The sequence below is a fragment of the Podarcis melisellensis genome (genome assembly GCF_964234715.1).
Source record: "Podarcis melisellensis genome assembly, chromosome: 7".
Lineage (NCBI taxonomy): Eukaryota > Metazoa > Chordata > Lepidosauria > Squamata > Lacertidae > Podarcis > Podarcis melisellensis.
This window is the reverse complement of record NC_138539.1, coordinates 76,652,172-76,672,804: the sequence shown is the minus strand read 5'-3', so window position 1 is coordinate 76,672,804 and position 20,633 is coordinate 76,652,172. Positions and strand designations below refer to the sequence as shown.

At 42.9% G+C, this 20,633-nt stretch overlaps 1 protein-coding gene across 7 annotated transcripts in view; it reads left to right on the top strand.

The window, feature by feature from the left end:
* The window catches only part of TRIO (trio Rho guanine nucleotide exchange factor), a 255,311-nt gene that overhangs the window by 182,975 nt on the left and 51,703 nt on the right, over positions 1–20,633 (top strand). For all 7 annotated transcript variants that reach the window (XM_081919102.1, XM_081919103.1, XM_081919104.1 and 4 more), the window contains exon 34: positions 2,890–3,133. In XM_081919102.1, the coding sequence (XP_081775228.1) occupies positions 2,890–3,133 (244 nt within the window). The remainder of the gene's footprint in view (positions 1–2,889; positions 3,134–20,633) is intronic.

Genomic DNA, 20,633 nt, shown 5'->3' with positions numbered 1-20,633 from the left:
CTGCAGAGTAGGAGACAGTGGCCTTGTAACTGGGTGGAAGTTGAAAGAAGGTCTTAGTAGTTGCTTTTTTAATTTTTATAATAATCTTTTATTAGTTTTCAATTGCAGTCCAATAAAAGCCTCATTATAACAATACCACTTTATAATACAATTATTAATACCAATCATTCAAATACCGAATTATATAATTTAGTTAAAGTGCCCCCCCCCGTGTGCAAGAATTGATGGTTTTCTTTATTTCTGGGTTCCAAAATCTTATTAGTTTCAATTACATTCCAGTCATAATAATAATCCCTTCTACAACAAATGTAGTATTAATAATTTCTATTTGTGTTGACACATTAAATGATTTATAAAATTTCAAGTGAGGAACTCAAACTAGATCCTTGTTCTTTCTGTGTGTGGCAATTACTCTGTCCTTGGTGTTTCTTCCTGTCCTTGTAAGATGTCATGTTTTCCCTGATTGTTGCTGTTAATCCATCATGCCTTGGGTGGAGCTGATTTCCCATTTTTGTTCCAGAAAGTTCTCCATCACTCCATCATGTGCTTCATTGTTTTGCACCGAGAACTGTCCCAGTAAATAAGCTGTTTTCACCACTTTTCCTCTCAGCAAGGAGTGGTCTGTGGAACTGCAGATGACTCAATAAAGAACCTTATCAGTTCCTTGGCAGCTCATAGATGCCTTTCATCCTTCCTTCCAGCTGAAGATATATGACCATTTATCCTTCCAATTGTATTAAATTCCAAATCCTCTTAGCATTATACAGTTCACATCATAGATACAAAAGGATGGGGAAGAGTCAGTTCTAAGTTTCCATCGTAAACCTTTTGCAAAATAGAGCTTCCCTCCCTTTTTCCTCTCCCCCCCCCCCGTTTTTGCACACACCGTTCCATTTGAAGATATATTCCATATTTATAATCCAATTTCCTCCATCCTCGCTTGTACAATTATAATTTGAACTAACATTCATAGGAGGGTTGCCGAATCATAAATGTAGAGAAGAAAACTTTAAATAAAGTAACCGTAGACTTCCCTCCCCCCACCACCACCTTTTGCGCCGAATGAAGTCTTATCTCAAATTCAAACCTTAAAGTCCTTGCAGTTGGTTTGTTCCGCAGTTTGTGATCTCATCTGTTCTAGCATGTGTGTCTGTACATTAGTCCAAATTAAGCTCTAATTAACAAGAGAACCTCTGCTTCTTAATGGCGGCATTGAAGGGTTTTCGGCAGGAAAAGTGCTTTTGCACTCAGCGCCTCCCTGCCCCCCGCATCCCATGCCAGAGCGAGAGCCAGGTACCAAGACAAACTGCGAGTGAAGTGTGTTTCTCCCATCCCCAGGGCGGAATTTGCAAGGATGATTTACCCTCAATCATTCTTGTTTTTCCTTCGTCAACGATCTCCTGCTGTCGTGGGGGCTGCCTCCAGTAAGGCCTGGAGGAACCGGAAGCCCTGGTCTTAGACATTGCAGTGTGCAGTAGGAGGAGGAAGAGGCAAGAGATTCCCATGGGAGTGGTCTGTGTGCAACAGGGGTGTAAAGCAGGGCTGCAGAATACAAGATATGGCTTCAGAAATGGAGTTAAGAAGTGGGAAAGTGAGTGCAGTAGTTGAATAGGGTTGGAGGCTCTAGGGGGTTAATTTAGGGGTGATTGTTGAGTGGAGGAAACAGGGGTGCACCCCCTAGTTATACATACAAAGGATCTGCCCTAAGTCCTCCCTCTCCCTTCCATCCTTGTTTTTCGTTTGCACTGCTTGTTTGGTTTAATACACCAGCGCCCAAACCTGCAGGAACGCCAGCTTCCCACGTGGAGACAGATGTGTTCCAGACACTTGCAGGTTATTTGAGCCTTGATCCTCCATGACAAAGCTGGTAGAGCCCAGTTTTGAATGATCTGTTATTCAGGCTGATCTTCAGAATGTTCTGTTTGCAAAGTTGTCGGTGTGCGTACGTTTGAGGGAGGCCTACGTTTTGACGTTTTGTGGTCAAACTCTAAATCAAAAAGGCCCTTTTCTCAGAGCCTTCGGGCATACAGCTGTTTTCAATTGTTCCTGACTCCTATCTAGGGAGAGCCGTAAAAATAAATCAGTGCCAAAAAAAAACTCGAGAGCTTTCCTTTGCCTCCCCCCTCCAGCCCCTCTCCCAGCCTCCCTTTGGCATAATTTTGAATGGACTGAGAGCAAATATATAAGAGAAGTAGGCTTGAGGTGGGAAAGGGCACCCCAGCTCACATTTAACAAGCGAGAAGGCAGCTTGTTTCTGAAAGTGTGCACCTCATAACTTGAGTAGAGACTGTCCAGAGAGACTTAAGTAGGAGCAGTATGATTAATTCCTGCCTGTGTCTTGACGGGTTCATGCTGATTTATTTTACTTCATTATGAGAAACATAAGGCTTCTCTTTACCTCCCCTCTCCCCCTCTCCCTCTTCCAGAACTAGGATTTAGGAAGCAAGACTGGCAGGCAATGGTCATGGGAAAGCTCTGAGAGAATTGCAGACATCCTGAATAAAGTTGTGTCACACAGAGTGTGGAAAGGAAAGGAGGAATTGACCCAACTTTTTTTTAAAAAAAGTGACTCCGCAGCAGATAGCTTCTTACACTTTTCCTTAGCATGGCATATCAGTGTCCTTAATAACCAAATACATTTTCCTCACAGAATCGCCTGTGCCTTTCAGAGTTCAGAAATGACAGCAACCGGTTTAACGAAATTGGCACAGTAAAATCACTTTCCTTGCAATGTGTTAGAACGTGGCCGAGAATTGCTTTTTTGCCTCTGCTTGTTTTATGACCATTGTAAGAAATACTGAAAATATATTGATGTGGGTGGCATGCCCCACCAGAATTCGTAAGCCTACGGTATTAAAAATTTCCCTGTTTTGTTGGCTTCTTCTGCAGCTCTCTGGTGGGTGTGAGTTGACCGTGGTCATCCACGATTTCACGGCATGCAACAGCAATGAGCTGACAATCCGCCGTGGTCAGACAGTGGAGGTTCTAGAGCGGCCACACGATAAGCCTGATTGGTGCCTAGTACGAACCACCGACCGTTCCCCAGCTGCGGAAGGACTTGTACCCTGTGGGTCTCTCTGCATTGCTCACTCTCGAAGCAGCATGGAGATGGAGGGCATCTTCAACCACAAAGGTAGGAGAACGAGGACTTGGAAGTCATCTACCCTTATATTTCTCCATGTTTTGTTTATCAGTGCTCTGAGGGGGTCTTTAGAAATTGGTGCACGGCTTAGGAGTTACAGGGGTTCATGCCTGTTAAATGACCATCACCTCAGCCCTGCACATGTATTTATTATTATTTTTATTTTTAAGTATTTTTATTAAGTACAAATTAGAAAACATACATATTCACAACAAAAGAAAATACATCTAACCAAGGGGAAAAAATTAGAGAATATTTTGTCTCTTTTCATATTTACAGTTATTTATACCTCTATAAAATGCTATTAACAATAAAGCAGTGAAATGAAAGATAAGATATAAGAAAAAAGAACAAAGAAAGAATAAAGAAGTAAAAGAAAAAGATCATACGTGCAGCCCTGCACATGTATGATGAGACTCTGTGCATCATGTTTTGTAGATTTTGGGTTGTGACCTTAAAGTGGAGCTTCACATAATTGTTGTCCACACTGAGTATTCCAACAGCCCCATGGGTGTGACAGATAAAATATGGGTGGTAATTTGGCTGTGCTTGTTGAACAGCCCTATTGGAGTGGTTGAAGAACTGTGGGACGTACCACGTGACTTCTCAAAAAATTGCAATAGTTCCACACAACTCCCAAATGTAAAAGCATGTATTGCCATATAGCTAGATGACTAGGATCTACAAACCGAGAACCCTCCGACAGCTGCTAAGATCCCCTCTCCCAGTTCTCCCCTGTGAATTGCGGAGGAAAGGGAAAGGGTCTATTCACAGGTTTGCTCGCACAACACACTGGCCAGACCTTGGCTTAACAAGACTGCATGAGTATGTGAGCTCCCTTCTCCTTTTTGCAGCCAAGCCATATTGAACCAAGCCAAGGTTTAGCATAGCCTGTCATCCAAATTGAGTCTGGTGGTAAAGCTCTCTCCTCGCTAGCCGTGAGCTATATAACCAAGATCTGGGTTTAGTTAAACCTTGTGGCTAGTGACGAGGGTGGGTAACAAGCCCTGATTTGGTTGACATGCTAATCCAGACTTTGGCATAGTAGCCAAAAGGACCAGAAAGGAGAAAATCAGCTGTGAGTTCCTCTCCAGGAGCCCATGCAGTCTCACTAAGGGGCAAGGTTTGACTGCACCTGGTGAAAACCAGGCCAGTGTGCCAGGAGCGAGAGAGCGCAGCTCCAACTCCTCAACATCCACGTTGCCCAGAGAAAACTTTGGAAGCTGATCAAGGGGGTCAAGGTTCGCACTGGTCTTTGGAGAAAGGAGTGGTGAAAGAGATTTATACTGCTTTTCTCCTGAGGTCAGCACAAAGTGTGAGAGAGATACTCCCACCTTGAATGCAGCAAAGAACTTGAAGGCGCTGGGTAAATAACACCCACAAATAATGCCTGTTAACACCAGCGTGATATTTGTGGACCCTTGCGCATGACAATCTTGTGCTTGACAGTCTGAGGGAGTTAGAGAAGTTTCAGGGGAGCGCCGTGTGTTTAGAACAAACCAAAAGATATATTGTATGTACTTGTAAAACAGACTTACCCAGTACAAACTGCTTCTTAAAGTCTGAGCCGTTTGTTCCATACTTAATTGGTGTAAGACATCCGTGTACTCAGAACTGTCTCGGTGTTCTGTTTAATGTATTTGTCAGACTCTTCATAACAGTTTGAGCTGGAGAGAGAATGCAGCCTTCAAGAGTCTCACCACCACAACTTTCTTATATGCACTAGGAAGAGCTTGCAGAGTAGACATAGTAAACTGGTTTTAGATACTTAGCTTTGAATGTTTTCTCCGGTTTTAGAGAGAACCAAATCATGGAACAACTTATCATTAAGTTGCAATTGTTAAGAATTTTTCCCGGGGGGAAATAAACCTTAGCATATATTTAAGACCGTGTTTGCAGCCTATCTGCTAAGCAAATGAGCTGTGAACCAAGAACTCCCAGGTTTTAATCTTGTCTCTGGCCTGAGTATCCTTCAGTAAGCCAATAACTCTGAACCTCGCCTGCAATCTGTGGATAATACTTTAAGGACTGTTGGACAGTTTACTGAGAGTTTATGAAGTGCTTTGAATGCTCACATCTTTGAATGCTTATTATTGATAATGTTATTATTACAAAGAAAAACTTTTACAGCTAAACCTTAGGATGGTTAAAACACCAGTATGCTAGGCTTTGTTTATTCTGCTCGCTTCTTCTTCATCAACCAAAATATGCAAGCTGTCATATTGCTGGGGGCATAGTTCTGTACAGTATTGGTTTTTAATAGCTCTCAATAAAAGGCTTTGTGTGAACACCGGGCCTATCGCACACACTTAAATATACAATTGGTTTGAGTTCCTGGACGACACTTGACCATGCAGCCAGATGTGTTGTTGGAGTGAACTCAGGTTGTGTATGTGACAGGATGGCTACATTTGCTTCTGTCTCTTTCTAAAGTCATTTCAACATTAGCAGAGAATGTTCTGAAATCAGCGGGTGTCAGGGCCACCGGATTCTGATGATGTAGCAACAGCAACTGAATTGACTGGTGTTCCTAAAAATCACGGTTGATACGCCAGCCCATGATAAACAACTGCCTCTCAGGCCTTGAAGGACTTGATTAGCTTATGATACCCTGTTTTAAGTCAACTATGTCAATGTATTATTTGTTTCTTATCAGGTTTATACCTTGTCCTTCTGCACTAGGCTTTCAAGGCAACTGACAAAAGGACATAGCAATACAGTATAAAAAGAGTTATTAAGGTGTAGGAACCACAGTCACTACAGAAGAACAATAAATTGTTCAGCTGCAGAGAGAAGGTCTTTGTGTGCTTGCCCTGCATCAGATTGTTCTTGCTTCTTAAAGTAATTTAGGTGATAAACACAGCATTTCTCAAGATAGCTTAGTGAATTTATTTTGCAGCTGTTTGGGACTTCTTGTTTCCGTGTTTGTCCACAAACACGGAAACAAGAAGTCCCAAACAGCTGCTTTGAACATTGTGGCCAGTCTTTCCTTGGGCGTGCAATTAATTCCACGTGCCACTAGGCCGCATGACAAACTGTTTCTGATGTTATCAGGACTTTGAAAAGCAGTTTGTGATATAGCGTTTAAGGGCTTTTATGGATTAAGAGGACTTCCATGATAGCACCTGAGTGTCTTCTAAACATAAATTTAAAAAATCCATAACAAACTTGCAGAAAAATGGCAAGCAGTTCAGTTTTAGTGATTCTGAGTCTTGGGCAAATGGTGTTGCAAATCTCTTGCAACTTTTGGGGTTTCAGTAACGTAAGTAAGCTTATTCCTGGCCAGCATTTACCATAAAACATAACTGAATCATCTGGTAAGGCAAAAGGATTTAGGTATTATCTATGTTGGTTTATTCTGTATTTCCTTGACAGTGCCTTGAAAAATTAAAGCAGAGTTGGGGATCTGTATGCTTGAGTCATAATTTTGCCAGTAAGTGTTCTAAGGCATGCATATTCAGAAGCTCAGGATTTTGCTTCCAATTAGTCGGCTAATTAATTGCTTAGTTGTGAATTGCCACACTTTCACCGCTCAATTTTGGAGCTCCTCAGAGAACGTGAATGGGTTAAATGAAATCCTAGTTAGTCATAAATGTGGACATTCTGATGTCTTGCTCAGGGTTTTTTTATTATCTCCCATTGTGCTAATGTCTCATTCACTTGCATCAGTTTTGGCAAGATTTGTAAAGTCAGGCGAGCTAGAAGCTGAGACGCATTTGCCACACCTGAATGTTCCTTGTTCCAGCTGTGGCTTCATTTAACAGTCCACATTTGAGCAGTCACTTCTTTTTCACAAACAACAAAAGTTAGAAGGCGGAATTCTTTATGCAGTCTTTTTGACCACCTTGAAGCAATTCCTGAGCCTTTCAGGCCATCTCCCATCAATTTCGAAAAGGCCTTTAATAGGATACTGTAAAGAAAGCAGAGCTGTTGGCTGTGTCTTGCAGGCAGGGGGGGGTGTGGGGTGGAGATGCAGTGAATTATTGAGCACTTGGAAGAAAAGGCCTTTGGGCCATTTGCACTCAAATGGGTCAGCATCTGGCTGACCCAGTAAAAAAAATTGCTTTTGTTTGCAAGGATGCAAAGCTACATGAAATAATACCCTAGATGTTTTCCAAAAGAAACAGTTTTCTAGTCATTCAGTTCCTTTGCAAACTGGCTTTTAAAAAAAATATCTGTGGAGTAGAAGGAACCGCGAGAATTCAATGAACAGGGCAATCTTTGTGTTTATAACTTAAGAAACCAAAACCCTACTGGGTGCAGCTGTGCTGGTAGTGCTGAAACTGTAGGCACATTGTACAGTAAAGGCAAGAAGAACTGTGTCCAGAATTTGTTATAAAGTCACATTGTGCTTACCCAGAAAGTATTGACCCCCCAAATGATTTACTGAAGCTTTCTTGTTGGGGAAGATTGTGCAGCTTTTTTGGCCGAGGCCAAGGTAGTTAAGGGCGGAGAACAAAGATGAAACTGGCAGGATGGAATGATTCTTTGCTGCTGAGTTCATGAGCAAGCACTCCCTGCCTCTCTCCTTACAGGAAATGTGTACTGTAAATAAAATTCCTGGTAATTTGTGTAACTTGCGTTTTAATCCAAGCATTGAACAGTTGCGGCCTTATGTTGGACCTTTTGACTTTTGGGATTGGGTGGCCTTGCGTCCTGTGAGTTTGAGCAATTCAGCATGATTTCCAAGTTGCATTTTGCCAAAATGACAAATTGTGATTTATAAGGCTAGGGAATTATTGTAAAGTGCGTAACAGAGAGAAATTTGTTCAGTAGTTCAGAAGAACTCCCACACCAAATGCTCCATCTATTAATCCCGTATTCTCTTCAATATAAAATCCTCAAAAATGAGGAGCAGTATTCACAGTAACATACATCAAAAAATCAATGAAAGCAGGAACTTAAAAGCAGGCAGAGGGACAACAACTACTAAGCCAATATTTTAGCACGGAAGGGCCTGCATAAATAAGGAGTCCTTGGAGCCTTTATAAAACGCAACCACCCACCTAAGCTTTCTTACACAACCAGCTTTAATGGGAAGGGTGCAGGAGGGGCCATACTTAAAAGTTAGATTCTGCAATTTCCTGCGGCTTTCATGGACATAATAATTTATAGAACGTCCTACGACTATGTCTTACAATAAAAGAAGAAAAGGTGGGTTTTGCTGGCAAACCATGTTTTCTTGGCAAGGTGGAAGGGCCAAGGAACAGAGAAAGGCCTTTTTGCAACCTCCTCTAAATTCCCAGCTTCTTCTTGCCATAGCGTGTCAGGTTTACTGCATGTTGGCAAAGTGTTTGTTGTATAGATCGGACCAGGGGCAGCCAGCCTAAGGCCCAGGGGCCGGATACTGCCCAATCGCCTTCTCAATCCAGCCCACAGACGGTCCGGGTTTCAGCATGTTTTTACATGAGTAGAATGTGTCCTTTTATTTAAAATGCATCTCTGGGTTATTTGTGGGGCCTGCCTGGTGTTTTTACATGAGTAGAATGTGTGCTTTTATTTAAAATGCATCTCTGGGTTATTTGTGGGGCATAGGAATTCCTTCATTTTTTCCCCTTCAAAATATAGTCCAGCCCACCACATGGTCTGAGGGACGGTGGACCGGCCCACAGCTGAGAAAAGTTGCTGACCCTTGGTTTGGACCAAAGGGGCTGTTGTCTCTGACCCCCATTGTCCAATACAGTTACTTTAGAAGGGAAGACTCTGCCTTCCTTTGCCCCCCAAAGCAGCTGGTGTGGGGAAGGATTTCTTTGCTGTAATTTATAAAAGAAGGCCTAAACAATTACCGGTAAATTGCAAAAAGAACATCAATCACATTGGCTACAGGAGTTGCACAGTGATAATACTTTGTAGCCATTATGACACTCAAACTAAGATGAAAATGTCTTCAACAAACATTTTGTGATACTTCTGTAAATATATAGTTGCTAATGGCTGCATCCTGTTTAAGAAGGTAGAGCTTAAAAATAGCACCTCCTATTGGCCACTGTCTTCCCACACAGATATTCCATATATACACACAGAAACGCATATGTATGTGATGCTATATTTGACAGTGTACATACAGGCTTTCTCATAATATTTGAAGAGACCTTCGCTAGTATAGGAAAAGTTCCCAAGGAATGGCAGAATCATTTCTGTATCATAAAGTGGTGTGGAACCATTTTTTCCCTCAGTTCTAAACATTCACTAGAATCGAAATAGCCAAAAATATATGTGAGCATTTACACTAACCAATCACACACAAAACAGTGATATGTCGTGGCATTTTCTCCCTCCCTTTTGGCAAGTAGCTTCTGGTGTTTATGATTGGGATAGCCATAAGTTGAAAATTAAGGTAGCACTGGAAAAGAATGCCTAACTCATGATTTTCGAGCTTAATTTCATGATACAGCAATGTGCTTTTTATTAGCTTGACTAGGAGAAGGCCTTACTGCTGGATGGGCTGGTCCCTTGCTTTTGCATCGTGGAATTAACCATCCACGGTCCTTTCTGTTCGCTGAATTGCACTCCAGCCTCCCAGAGGGACCGAATGAGCTAGTTGTCGGCGGAGCCAAGAATTTTTCTTGAACTTCAGTTAGGCTAGTTACGGTAGAGGGTAAGCCATCGCATCTGGCTATTCCCACGTGTGAGCCTAAAATCTGGAGCTGCGCTGTGCAAGTGAGTCAGAGGAGAGCATCCCCTGAAGGGAGTCGCTGCACTGAAGCTACGACAAGGGGCTTTAAAAGAGCTGTTATTCTGCTCTCAGTTCTTAGCTAAGGAGTTCTCAGAGGGAAGGAGGAGGAGGAGAAGGAGAAGGAGGAGAGCACGGTGTGTGGAAATCCTCTGCAGGACTTTTGCAGCAAGCAAACAGTTTGCCATGTCAAACGGAGTTGAGCAAATTGACACCCTGGAATCTCTTCATTCGCCGTACTGTGGAAATGGGCAGCCGGGCAGCTGCAAATACTGGATCCTGGACTTAGGTACAGATGGCAGGCAAATATTGGTTTGGGCGGGAGGAGAGCAGAGGGTTGCTTCCCCTCCTTTTCCGAAGCAGATGTGTTTAGGTGAACAATATAGCATGCTGTGGGCTTAATACCAGCAAAGGGGAGACCAAGTGTACTTCAAATAACTTCTATCAGACTCTTATTTCTAGAAGATACAAGCACAGCGATGCTATTCTTTCCATTCCTAAATTGCTGTAAAGGGAGACAGGGGGGTGGGGGTGGAAATGGGGATTTGCAAGCCAGAATGGGGAAGAGTAGCAGAGCTGTTCCTGTCCAATAGTCTGCCTAAGAATATTTATCTGTAGCAGAATGAAGCCGCTTTCCATTTGCATGAAATGAAGGTTGATGCGGGGGGGGGGGCAATGCATGATCTAAAATGTCATTTATCTTATGCAAATTTTTGAAAACCTTCAAGGGGAAAAAAGATTCAAACATCTACAAATCAAACATTTCCAATTAAATATGATCAGGCAAGTCAGGAATCAAAAAGGATACAGTCTATTAATACATCAATGCTAACTGTGTGTCTTCTATACACTATCACAAAGATACACAAACCTATCAGGGATCAGATTTTTCTGTTTGCCTGTTGTACCAGACCAGCCATCCAACAAATGGGTTGATTGGCTCTCAATATTATCAGATGTCATTATCTGTTCCAAAACAAGTTTTATCTTCTTCTGTGGCTTGTTTAGTCTGCCGGCATGAGCAGCCGTTAACTTAAATCTAACCAGGGTAATAAATTTTAAAGGTCTCTGTTTCTTTGGGTGAAAGGAATGGGATACTTGAAAATTGCTTGATGAATAGAAATTACAAGGATTTGCACTAGAGACTGTTGAAACCCATTGTCATAGAGGTTGATTAAAATGTATCTGGATCTTTATGTTTCCCTACTTATCTTGAATGTAATCTAAATGCAGCCACTGGCATTCTAAGGGTCTAAGGCATTCTAATGTTCATGTGCAGCCTGATCCTGTTTATAACTTAAAGATAAAGGTAAAGGGACCCCTGACCATTAGGTCCAGTCGTGCCGGACTCTGGGGTTGCGGCGCTCATCTCGCTTTATTGGCTGAGGGAGCCGGCGTAGAGCTTCCGGGTCATGTGGCCAGCATGACTGGCAAACCAGAGCAGCGCACGGAAATGCCGTTTACCTTCCCGCCAGAGCGGTACCTATTTATCTACTTGCACTTTGATGTGCTTTTTAACTGCTAGGTTAGCAGGAGCAGGGACTGAGCAACGGGAGCTCACCCCATCATGAGGATTCGAACCGCCGACCTTCTGATCGGCAAGCCCTAGGCTCTGTGGTTTATAACTTACTCAGAATCAAATCCCACTGGCTTCACAACTGCTTACCAGTTAGGATTGCAAGCTCAAAGTGAATTAGGAACAGTTTGGGTAGACTGAACCTGGGGCATGCATCTGGGCTGAAGGAGTTTCAACTGTGGAAAAATTACCGCAAGGTACGGCTGATGTGTGACAAATGTCTGAAATGAATTGGAAACAGCATGGAACTGTGTACCTTTCATGTCCTTCGTAGTGGAAGAGTTCGTGTGCCTTTTGAAAAGTCTGTAGATCTCACTGTGCTGTTCATGATAAATTCCAGCTCCAAAGATAGCATAAACTTCTCTGAGGAACATCTGACAACCTCCCAGATGCGTTACTTAGCAGGAATGTTTCTCAGATGCCACAGCCTGCAGTGTCGTTCGGATAAATGCTGTACCAAACCAGGTAGATAAAGCACATTGCATTTGCCTGCTTAGGCTCATAGAGCATGATCACGCTGGGCACAAGCAGCAGGAAGTAAGTGCACCTGGCTAGATGGCACATTTTTAAAAGCATACTGGACCTGTGAGCAACCTAAGAGGGAAAACATGAGGCAGAAATGCATCATAAGAGAATTTTGCTTTCATGCAAGAATCTGATTATCTCAAGCTCATGTTTGTGGCCAATGCGCTATGCATGCTGATGACTATCTAAAAATTAAGTGAAACTATTACTTCCATGCATTGGCATTTAGGCTTATTCATTTTTCCTCTTTTCGAGGTCTGTCAAAGCCTCCCGACTTTATTAATCATTGTTGCACATTATAGGGCAGAAATCAATCTTTCCAAGGCCACCCTAATGTTTTCCCACTTACGCCTCTAGTTAAGAATGGCTAGCAAATGGCTTGCATTCCAATGAGCTGAATCACCTGGCAGGAAGTCTATATAGTTCCTGGGTGTTGTGCAGTCCATTCTGGTGTGTGTTTTTTTTATCCTGTTTCCTTTTGGTCTGTGTAGAACTCCTCACATTGTTCACACCTATATAGGATGCTCTGGGGGCAAGTCATCAGAAATGACTGAAATTGTATAAACCGAAACCTCATTAATTACCGTTGTACATATTGCATGTCTGTAAATAAGAACTGAAATTTGTAAGATTCAGCCTCCTCTTTGATATATGGTCACTTCTATTTAAAATAGACAGACCCCTTTCAATATTGATTCTCCTCCAGGCATCTATAGTTGCTATATCACACTTTGCAGTACTGGGATGTTGGCTGGGCAGCAAGCATGCTTTCCCACCAAACTTTTTCTTTGAGTATTGAAATTCATACATGTTTTAAAAGCTAGATTAAAATCCTTTGTGTTACTACATCATAATGCCTTAAAAACAAAACAGTCGACAAGTTGTTATAGAGAAAGTCTTCTCCCAGGAAGAATGAGAAGAGAAACTGTTACCGCATTTTCTGCCCCAATGTAAGATTCTTTAGGGAAATGTAACAGGGAGAGATTAGAGTAAAACAAAAACATCGTTATCTACAGATACAAATTTAATAAATTAATAATAATAATAGATTTTTTTTCCACTGTAGGGAGCAGTGGAAATGTACAGTCATACCTCGGTTTACAGACCCTTCAGGTTGTGTTTGTTCAGGTTATGGATGCTCTGAAACCCCGAAGTACCGGAACGGGTTACTTCCAGGTTTCGGAGGTCGCGCATGCACAGAAGAGCTAAATCGCGCTTTGTGCATGCGCAGAATCACTGAATCGCAACCCGCGCATGCTCAGACGTGCCGCTGCGGGTTGCGAACGCTGCGGGTTATGAACGTGCATCCCGCACGGATCACGTTCGCGACCCGAGCATCCACTGTATATTGGATTGTGTAATGGACACACTTGATTTTTATTTTCAAATAACCAGAGGCATACCTTCCTACTTCCTTAACAGATCATACGAAGCCATGTTTCCCTGGTAAATTTCAAAGGTAACATGGAACAGTATGGATGGAAACCGAAAGAAACATGAGACATGTTAATGCATTCTGTAGTGTAACAGGAAATAGTGGGAGGAGGGTTCTATTAGTTTTGCCTTTTAGTTATTAAAAAATCCTATTAACCCTAATCAAACATGCGCAAATGGAGACCCATGAAAGTAAGCCTGGGCTGCCCTATGTTTTCCAGAGCAGAAAATGCTCCATTCTTGGCATGAGACTGCACACACTGAGTATTGCCAAGCACTGCAAGACATGTCCACGTGGGACTATCATTTTCGGGGAGCTGTAGCGCAGATTCAGCGCATCTGATCCCCACGATCCAAATGCATTCTGATTTTCCACTTCATTTATCTGTTTATAAAACAGACAAAACAATTATAAAACAAAATCATCCCAAATGGAAGAGAACAGTATAAATTGAGGAAAAGAAACAGGTCTCACAAGTCTTTAAGATCCACAAGCATGAGACTCGTAATCTCGGGATTGTGGATTCGAGTCCCACGTTGGGTGGATGGTTCCAGCATTGCAGGGGGTCGGACTAGGCGAACCTCCCTGGTCCCGTCCAATTCTACGAATCTTTGATTCCGTAATCTGGACTGGGGCATGTGTATCCCTTTCTGTGGGGGCACCGCTTCCTGTTGTGTGCGTTTTATCGCCCTGCAGAGAGAGCTTGTAGCTGCTACATAAAAGGTAAAGGGACCCCTGACCATTAGGTCCAGTCGTGACCGACTCTGGGGTTACGGGGCTCATCTCGCTTTATTGGCCGAGGGAGCCAGAGTACAGCTTCCGGGTCATGTGGCCAGCATGACTAAGCCGCTTCTGGCGAACCAGAGCAGCACACGGAAACACCCTTTACCTTCCCGCTGGAGTGGTACCTATTTATCTACTTGCACTCTGAGGTGCTTTTGAACTGCTAGGTTGGCAGGAGCAGGGACCAAGCAGCGGGAGCTCACCCCGTCGCGGGGATTCGAACCGCCGACCTTCTGATCAGCAAGTCCTCGGCTCTGTGGTTTAACCCACAGCACCACCCGTGTCCCTTCAGCTCCTACATAGAGAGGCTGAAAAAGAGTGGGGTTAGGTGTTGCTCACGTAGGGCTCTCATATTTGTGCCCAGGATTTGTTGCCGTAATTGATTCCGGCTGTACTTCAGGTAAGATTTATGGCTCAAATGGAACACACGAGATTTCCTCGTTAAGTACTTAAAAAAAAACAACCGAAAACATTCACATCCAGTATCACGATGGTGCGTGCATGTAATATATCTCTCCGTTTCTACTTGAGGGATAGTGTTACCGTGAGGCGGTTGCTGGGAAAGGGCGCTCAGGAAAAGAGGGTGAAGGCTGGAATGCAGTAAAGTATCCAGTGTAGCTTGCAGGGTGGTGTAACTCTTGGACGCGAGCCAGTTCTGAAAGAAGTGCGTAGCCCTAGCCTTTGTGGCACAGATGGAAGTTGTTAAATGTGTTGCTGTCGACCCTCGCCAGAGTCGGCCAGAACAATGGGCTGCAAAATCTCCCCTGGAAGAGAGCACATCTGGGTGCTGTGGAGAGGCATGTCTGTCGGCTAATGCACTGCAGGCCTGTGTTTCCTACCTTCTCTCAGTGCGGACCGTCTCTCAAGCCTTCTTTTGTGCACAATTCATAAACAGGAAGTTCCAGTTGAAATCTCCCTTTTAACGAACTTGAAGGTCTTTTTTTAAAAGGGAAAAAAAAACCTATTTTCACGTGTGCCCATGCAGAGAGGAGGAGGGTGTCTAAGGAAATAACAATTTGCTCCTGAATGGGCTTTTGTTAGCTTGAGTTTAGGGGCACAATTTCTGCCTGTGATGGATGTGGTCTGAGGTTCGAATTCTTCCAAAGAGCTTTAGAAGAGACGGGGGCCGACCCTCATTGCATGTAAACCACAATAAGGTGAGAGACCCCCATCGTTTTCTTCCCACCCACTTGCTCCTTTTAAATATCAGTTCACCCTAATGCAGTGTTTCCCAACCTTGTGCCTCCAGCTGTTTTTGAACTACAATTCCCATCATCCCTGACCACTGGTCTTGCTAGCTAGGGATGATGGGAGTTGTAGGCCAAAAACATCTGGAGGCACAAGGTTGGGAAACACTGCCCTAATGTATTGTAGGGCTAATTCATGCATGTTAGGTTCATAACTTGGTGGTAATAAAAAAAAAAGGGAAGTCGCATAGGATTTGAGCCATCGCAAATCAAACACCATTTGCATTGCAAGTCAAACCCAGTGCTTTTCTATGCAGTCAGTTTATGTGTTCTGCATCAGATGGTCACATTATGTTCATGTATGTGTGAACTAGCTGGAAGCTCCTTTCTGAAGGCCATTAAAGGTGGAAAAACTGGAGGGGGTTGTCAGAGCTAATAACACCTTGGCATGTGAATGTTGAGGGTGCATGAATAGGTAGGAGAGAAACATATTAAAGCACCATCTCTCTGAGTTTCACTTCCTTGATCCAGCTAAGCTGAACTGCTAAATAGGGGTGATTTTAAGGGTCTAGTTTTGACCCATAAGCAGTGGGACAATGTTCTGCCCTCCATAGAATGGGGCTTTTTGCATTACTGATTGGGAAGCAGCTCTGTGGCGACTCTCAGTGCTACAAAGCTGATTTGAGAAGGCTGAACCTCTCAAAATTTGATGGAAACCAAAAAGGCCAAATTTCTTGGGGCTGAAAAGGTCTCTGATGAACCCCAAAGAGCCATCCCATCAGACATCTAAACCCAGCTGTTCACCTGCCTAGCTCTTTCATGAATCTTTCTATGAATCTTAGTCATAGCCTTCAAACCACTTCCTCCGGATTAGTCCCAGTGACTTCACTATGACTACTCCAGAATAAGTGTGTTTGTGGGTATGTTGGTTCTTAATATTCCCCTTGGTTTTGAAGTGGATACTTTTGTTCTATCATTTCTTGTAATGTCTCAGGAAGGGGAAAAAACATATACTTACATAATTCCTAAAGAGCCTTCAAATCTTAGTTACTAATTCATCAGGCAAAGACATTTTTTTTCTATTTTATGTTATGCATTACTAAATGCATGTGTTAATAAGCCAACATTGTATTATTACATGATCATGAACTTGCCTGCGAAGCATTTTTAGTTATGCCCTGCTCTCTCTCTTATTTTAATACGCAGAGAATTGTAAGTCTTTGTTAAGCAACATCCATATGGATACCTGGGGTACAGTTTTGACTTTTCGTTTTCTAGATGAAAATTGGTGATGCCCTTGACACTTGGAAATAGAGAATTTCATACTCTTGATAAATCCCAGAAAAATGGGTAGACATCATCATTGCAAATGCATAATAGTCATTAATAATGCCTCCTATCATCTTGCTTTTCCCCTTTGTCTTGTGACTTCTAGACTGTAGTGATGGTTCTGCGATTGCCCTGCACTCATCAGCTGTGAATACCAGGAAATCCTGGTATATCCTTTGCCTCTTTCAAGACGATATGTTGGGACAGAGATGTTGGCTCAATGCTTTGGGCGATATAGTGTTGGGTGCATCTAGTGTAGTACTTTAATTTTTCAAGATGCATTTCAGCCCCTCTGGCTGAACACATTGTTTGAGAATCAATGCCCTAGCTATGAAACATGTTTGCTGCAGAATTCCTATGAAAATTGGTGAGGTTTTGGTGCTGGAGCTATTTGCTGTGCAACTGTGATTTTACTTCATACTCTCTAAGGAACATTACACACATTGCATAGCAGTGAATCAAAGTTTTCTGCAGTGCGTTCACTTTGTGCTGTAGTTCACACATAATACTAAGCCATGGTTTGTTTAACAAACCACAAGTTTTTTCTACAGCTGGTCAAACAACCCAATAGCTTGTTTCTCCACAGTTTGTTTTCTTTCCAACTACTCTTAAAATATGGGTAACTGAAGTTGAAGAAAAGTGGTGATGCTTTTTGACTTGTGTTTATCCTTTGGGATGCAGAGAAGAGCAGTGGCAAGTTGTTGTTAATGTTTTTGTTGTTGTTGTTAAAAATGGATATTTCATGCACCTAGCAGCAGCTTTATTTCATTGACTGATTCATCATTTTTTCATTGAGATCTGGAGCAAAAAGAGCTAAGAAACGATTCAGTGGCAAGAGCTGCAGAACTCCCCCCCCCCCCCGCTTCAGAACACTGTGTTTTAATCAGAACTTGTCATGACCTTGGAAGTGCAGAAAACCAGCCATACCACAAAAATATATCGGTTGAAACATGGAACTCTTGGCACTCATGCTAAAACAAGCCCCACAGCACAGTGATGGGTTTTTTTGCCAGAAGAAAGCCCTTAAGTAATATCCGTATAAATCCGAAACCTCCGGTTTTAATCTAGAGAGAGGGCTAAAGTTGGCTCTATTAACTGCATCACATAAAGTGATGCCTGATTCAGTGATGATGGGATCCTTTGTTCTTGGCTACTAACAACATGAATGATACTTTTCCTTTTGTAGTTTGGAAAGCATCCTCGTTGGAGGGGAAAGGAGATTTGAGTCCCGTCTTTGGTTGCGGTCGAAGGTTAAGAACTCATAAAAGTACATGTTTGGGACATGGCAGTCACTTTACAGCATATTAACATGTACGGTTTTCCAATTCTCCTTGTCCAGTTGTACTGTGTCCTTGCTTGGCTTCACTGTTGGGCAGGGCAAAGGCGGTATATGTAGGTTGAATGCTGTTAATGCCTGGTTCCAGGATTAGGGCAGTCAGCAGGCAAATGCAATGCCCATGCTCAGATGCAGAGCAGCATGCCAGAGATCCAGCAGGGGGCAGTAGTCTGTTTTCCTTTGCACTTGTCCTTGTTCCCAAGCAATGGAGACCGACTCTGAGTAGGCTCCTCTTGGATCTTGCAGTACAGATGTTCTCCACCAGCCAACAAAGCTGATGGGAGCTGTAGTCTAAATCAGGGATGTCCAACAGTTTGGTCATAATCTACTGGCAGATCCCCGAGAAGTTTTTGTAGATTGTGGTCGATCTCTGGCTCCCTTTCCTTAGCGTCGCTAAAACTGACTCCTGCCCTACCCCTTTGCCCTGCCCTCCATTGTTGTATGATCTCTGGAAGGAAAGATGGGAGCTTTCTCTGTGCTGCTGTTTTGATCCATAGCGATCTTTTTGTGAGTGACTTTACCCCCTTTGACCTTTGCCTTTAACTCCCCCCCCCAAAAAAAAATAACCCCTAAAAAATGGGGCTTTTCTCCTCCCTAAAGAAAGCTCAACAACTTTGAGCTGAACCCCCCAAAAACGGGTAGATCACTGCCTGGTTTTAATTCTGAAAGTAGATCGCAGTCTCTTGAAAGTTGGCCACCCCGATCTAAAATATTTGGAGGGCACCAGATTGGGTTTTTAGCTGTCAGATCTGTTCATTCACCATATTTTAAGTGTTGAGAAGAACCGTCCACTGAAAATGTGTAGCAAAAATGTTACACGATGGGAAATGAGCATCAAACGGCTATGCTAGTTGAGGAAACAATATTGGTTCTGACTCTTGGTTGTGTTTAGTCACAATAGCAAACCAGGATTTGCTTTGTGTGATGTGTGAAATGGCCCTTCCTTGTTGTTGCACCTTCCCCGTCCATTTGCCAGCTTCAGTTATCCTTCCGTGGCCATTGACATGTGGAGTGCTCCATGCTTCTTATGTCGATAGCGTGCTCTGTTGGCCATAAATTATGCCTCGAGGGGATACACAACCCACTGTCTCAGTAGTAGCATATGTGTCACATCTGGCTTTTAGAAAGCATACCGTGGAGGAATTGGGCACTTCTGCTTTTATGTCTGCCTTGAGTGGAATGCTAGGTTGAAATTAAGGCCCCCCCTTTTTTAAAAAAAAAAAAGAAAGCTTTTATCCTTGGGCTTTTGTTGAACCTTATAGCATAATATTTTCCTTGCTTGGAGGACCATACCAAAGATCCACTTAGCACAACAGTTGTATCCTTTCTAACACGCCTGAGAAACACTTAAGCTGGACTTGACTATCTCTTGTTTGACCTCAGCATCTGGTACTCGGAGGTACAGTATATCTGGAAATCAATTTAGCCACCTTTGCTAATAGCCATGGATATGTTAGATTTCATGTTAGCTTTCGATCAGTCTTTAGTGTCCTTTTATTCACATAAGTAGGCTGGAAATTATGATAGGCCCTGGAAGGTCTAATGAAAACTGTCCATCTGTCTGCATGCGTAGGGAGCACTGCCTTGGCCCTTGAGCCTTTGGAATATGTAGGGTACAGATGTGAGTAAGCTTTGCCACAACCGAGCTCCTTAAGTCAGGAGAAAAACATAGAATAAGCTTGTACTAATGAGATTCCCCAAATCATGGCGTGCCCCAATAAGAATTTTGTGCTACTTAAATGATGGCTTGCTGCTTTATTTTATTAGATTCTTTAATTCTACTTCAAGGAGGCCACGTCAGCTTCCATACTCATTCTCATTCTCTCTCTCTCTCCCCTTCTCTCTCATATACTCAATTTTGTCTGCAAGGTAGGTTTGGCTGAGAGGCAGTAATGAGGCCAAGACCACACAGTGAACATGAATAAGGATTCTAACCTAGGTCTCTATGCCCCATCGCAACACACTATTTACTACAGCACATTTTGTCATAGAATCATGGAAGGGACCCAGATAATCATCTAGTTCAGCCACCTGCAATGCAGGAATATGCAGCTGTTCCACCTGGAATCGAACCTGCAACCTTGGTGCTATCAACACCTCGCTCTAACCAACTGAGCTATTCAAAAGGTGTCTGTAACCATGGGAAGGAGAGAAAATGCTGCAATGAGGTAAAGAAGCAAACACCTCCGGTGTTCAAGTCAAACCTTCAATTTAGTATTATTATGACTTGACCGGAAAAAGAGCAATTTCATAGGAGTTGAGAAATGGCCTGTTTCCCATATCAACAAGAAAGGAAATGACTTCAAGTTGGACTCTTTCCAACACAGTTTGACTGTGAGGGACTCGGTTGTAGCCACAACTTTCATTGGTTTCCCTTCCCTACAGGTAATCTATATGCAGAACTTCTTGTGTGCTTAATCACACACACACACACACAAATTTTCAAAGCACTTTATATATGCTGTCTGTAATTTCTGCTATGGTCATGTAAGGTCTGCCAGTAACATTCTGCATGTCACAGATGGGGGCCTGAGAATATGCTAGGTGCTTTTTGTGAACTATAATAGCTATATTACTATGCAAGAACATACAGGTGGGCTTGATTGACAGCAGGGCAGGCAAGTGGAACATGCCCTTGGGGAACTAA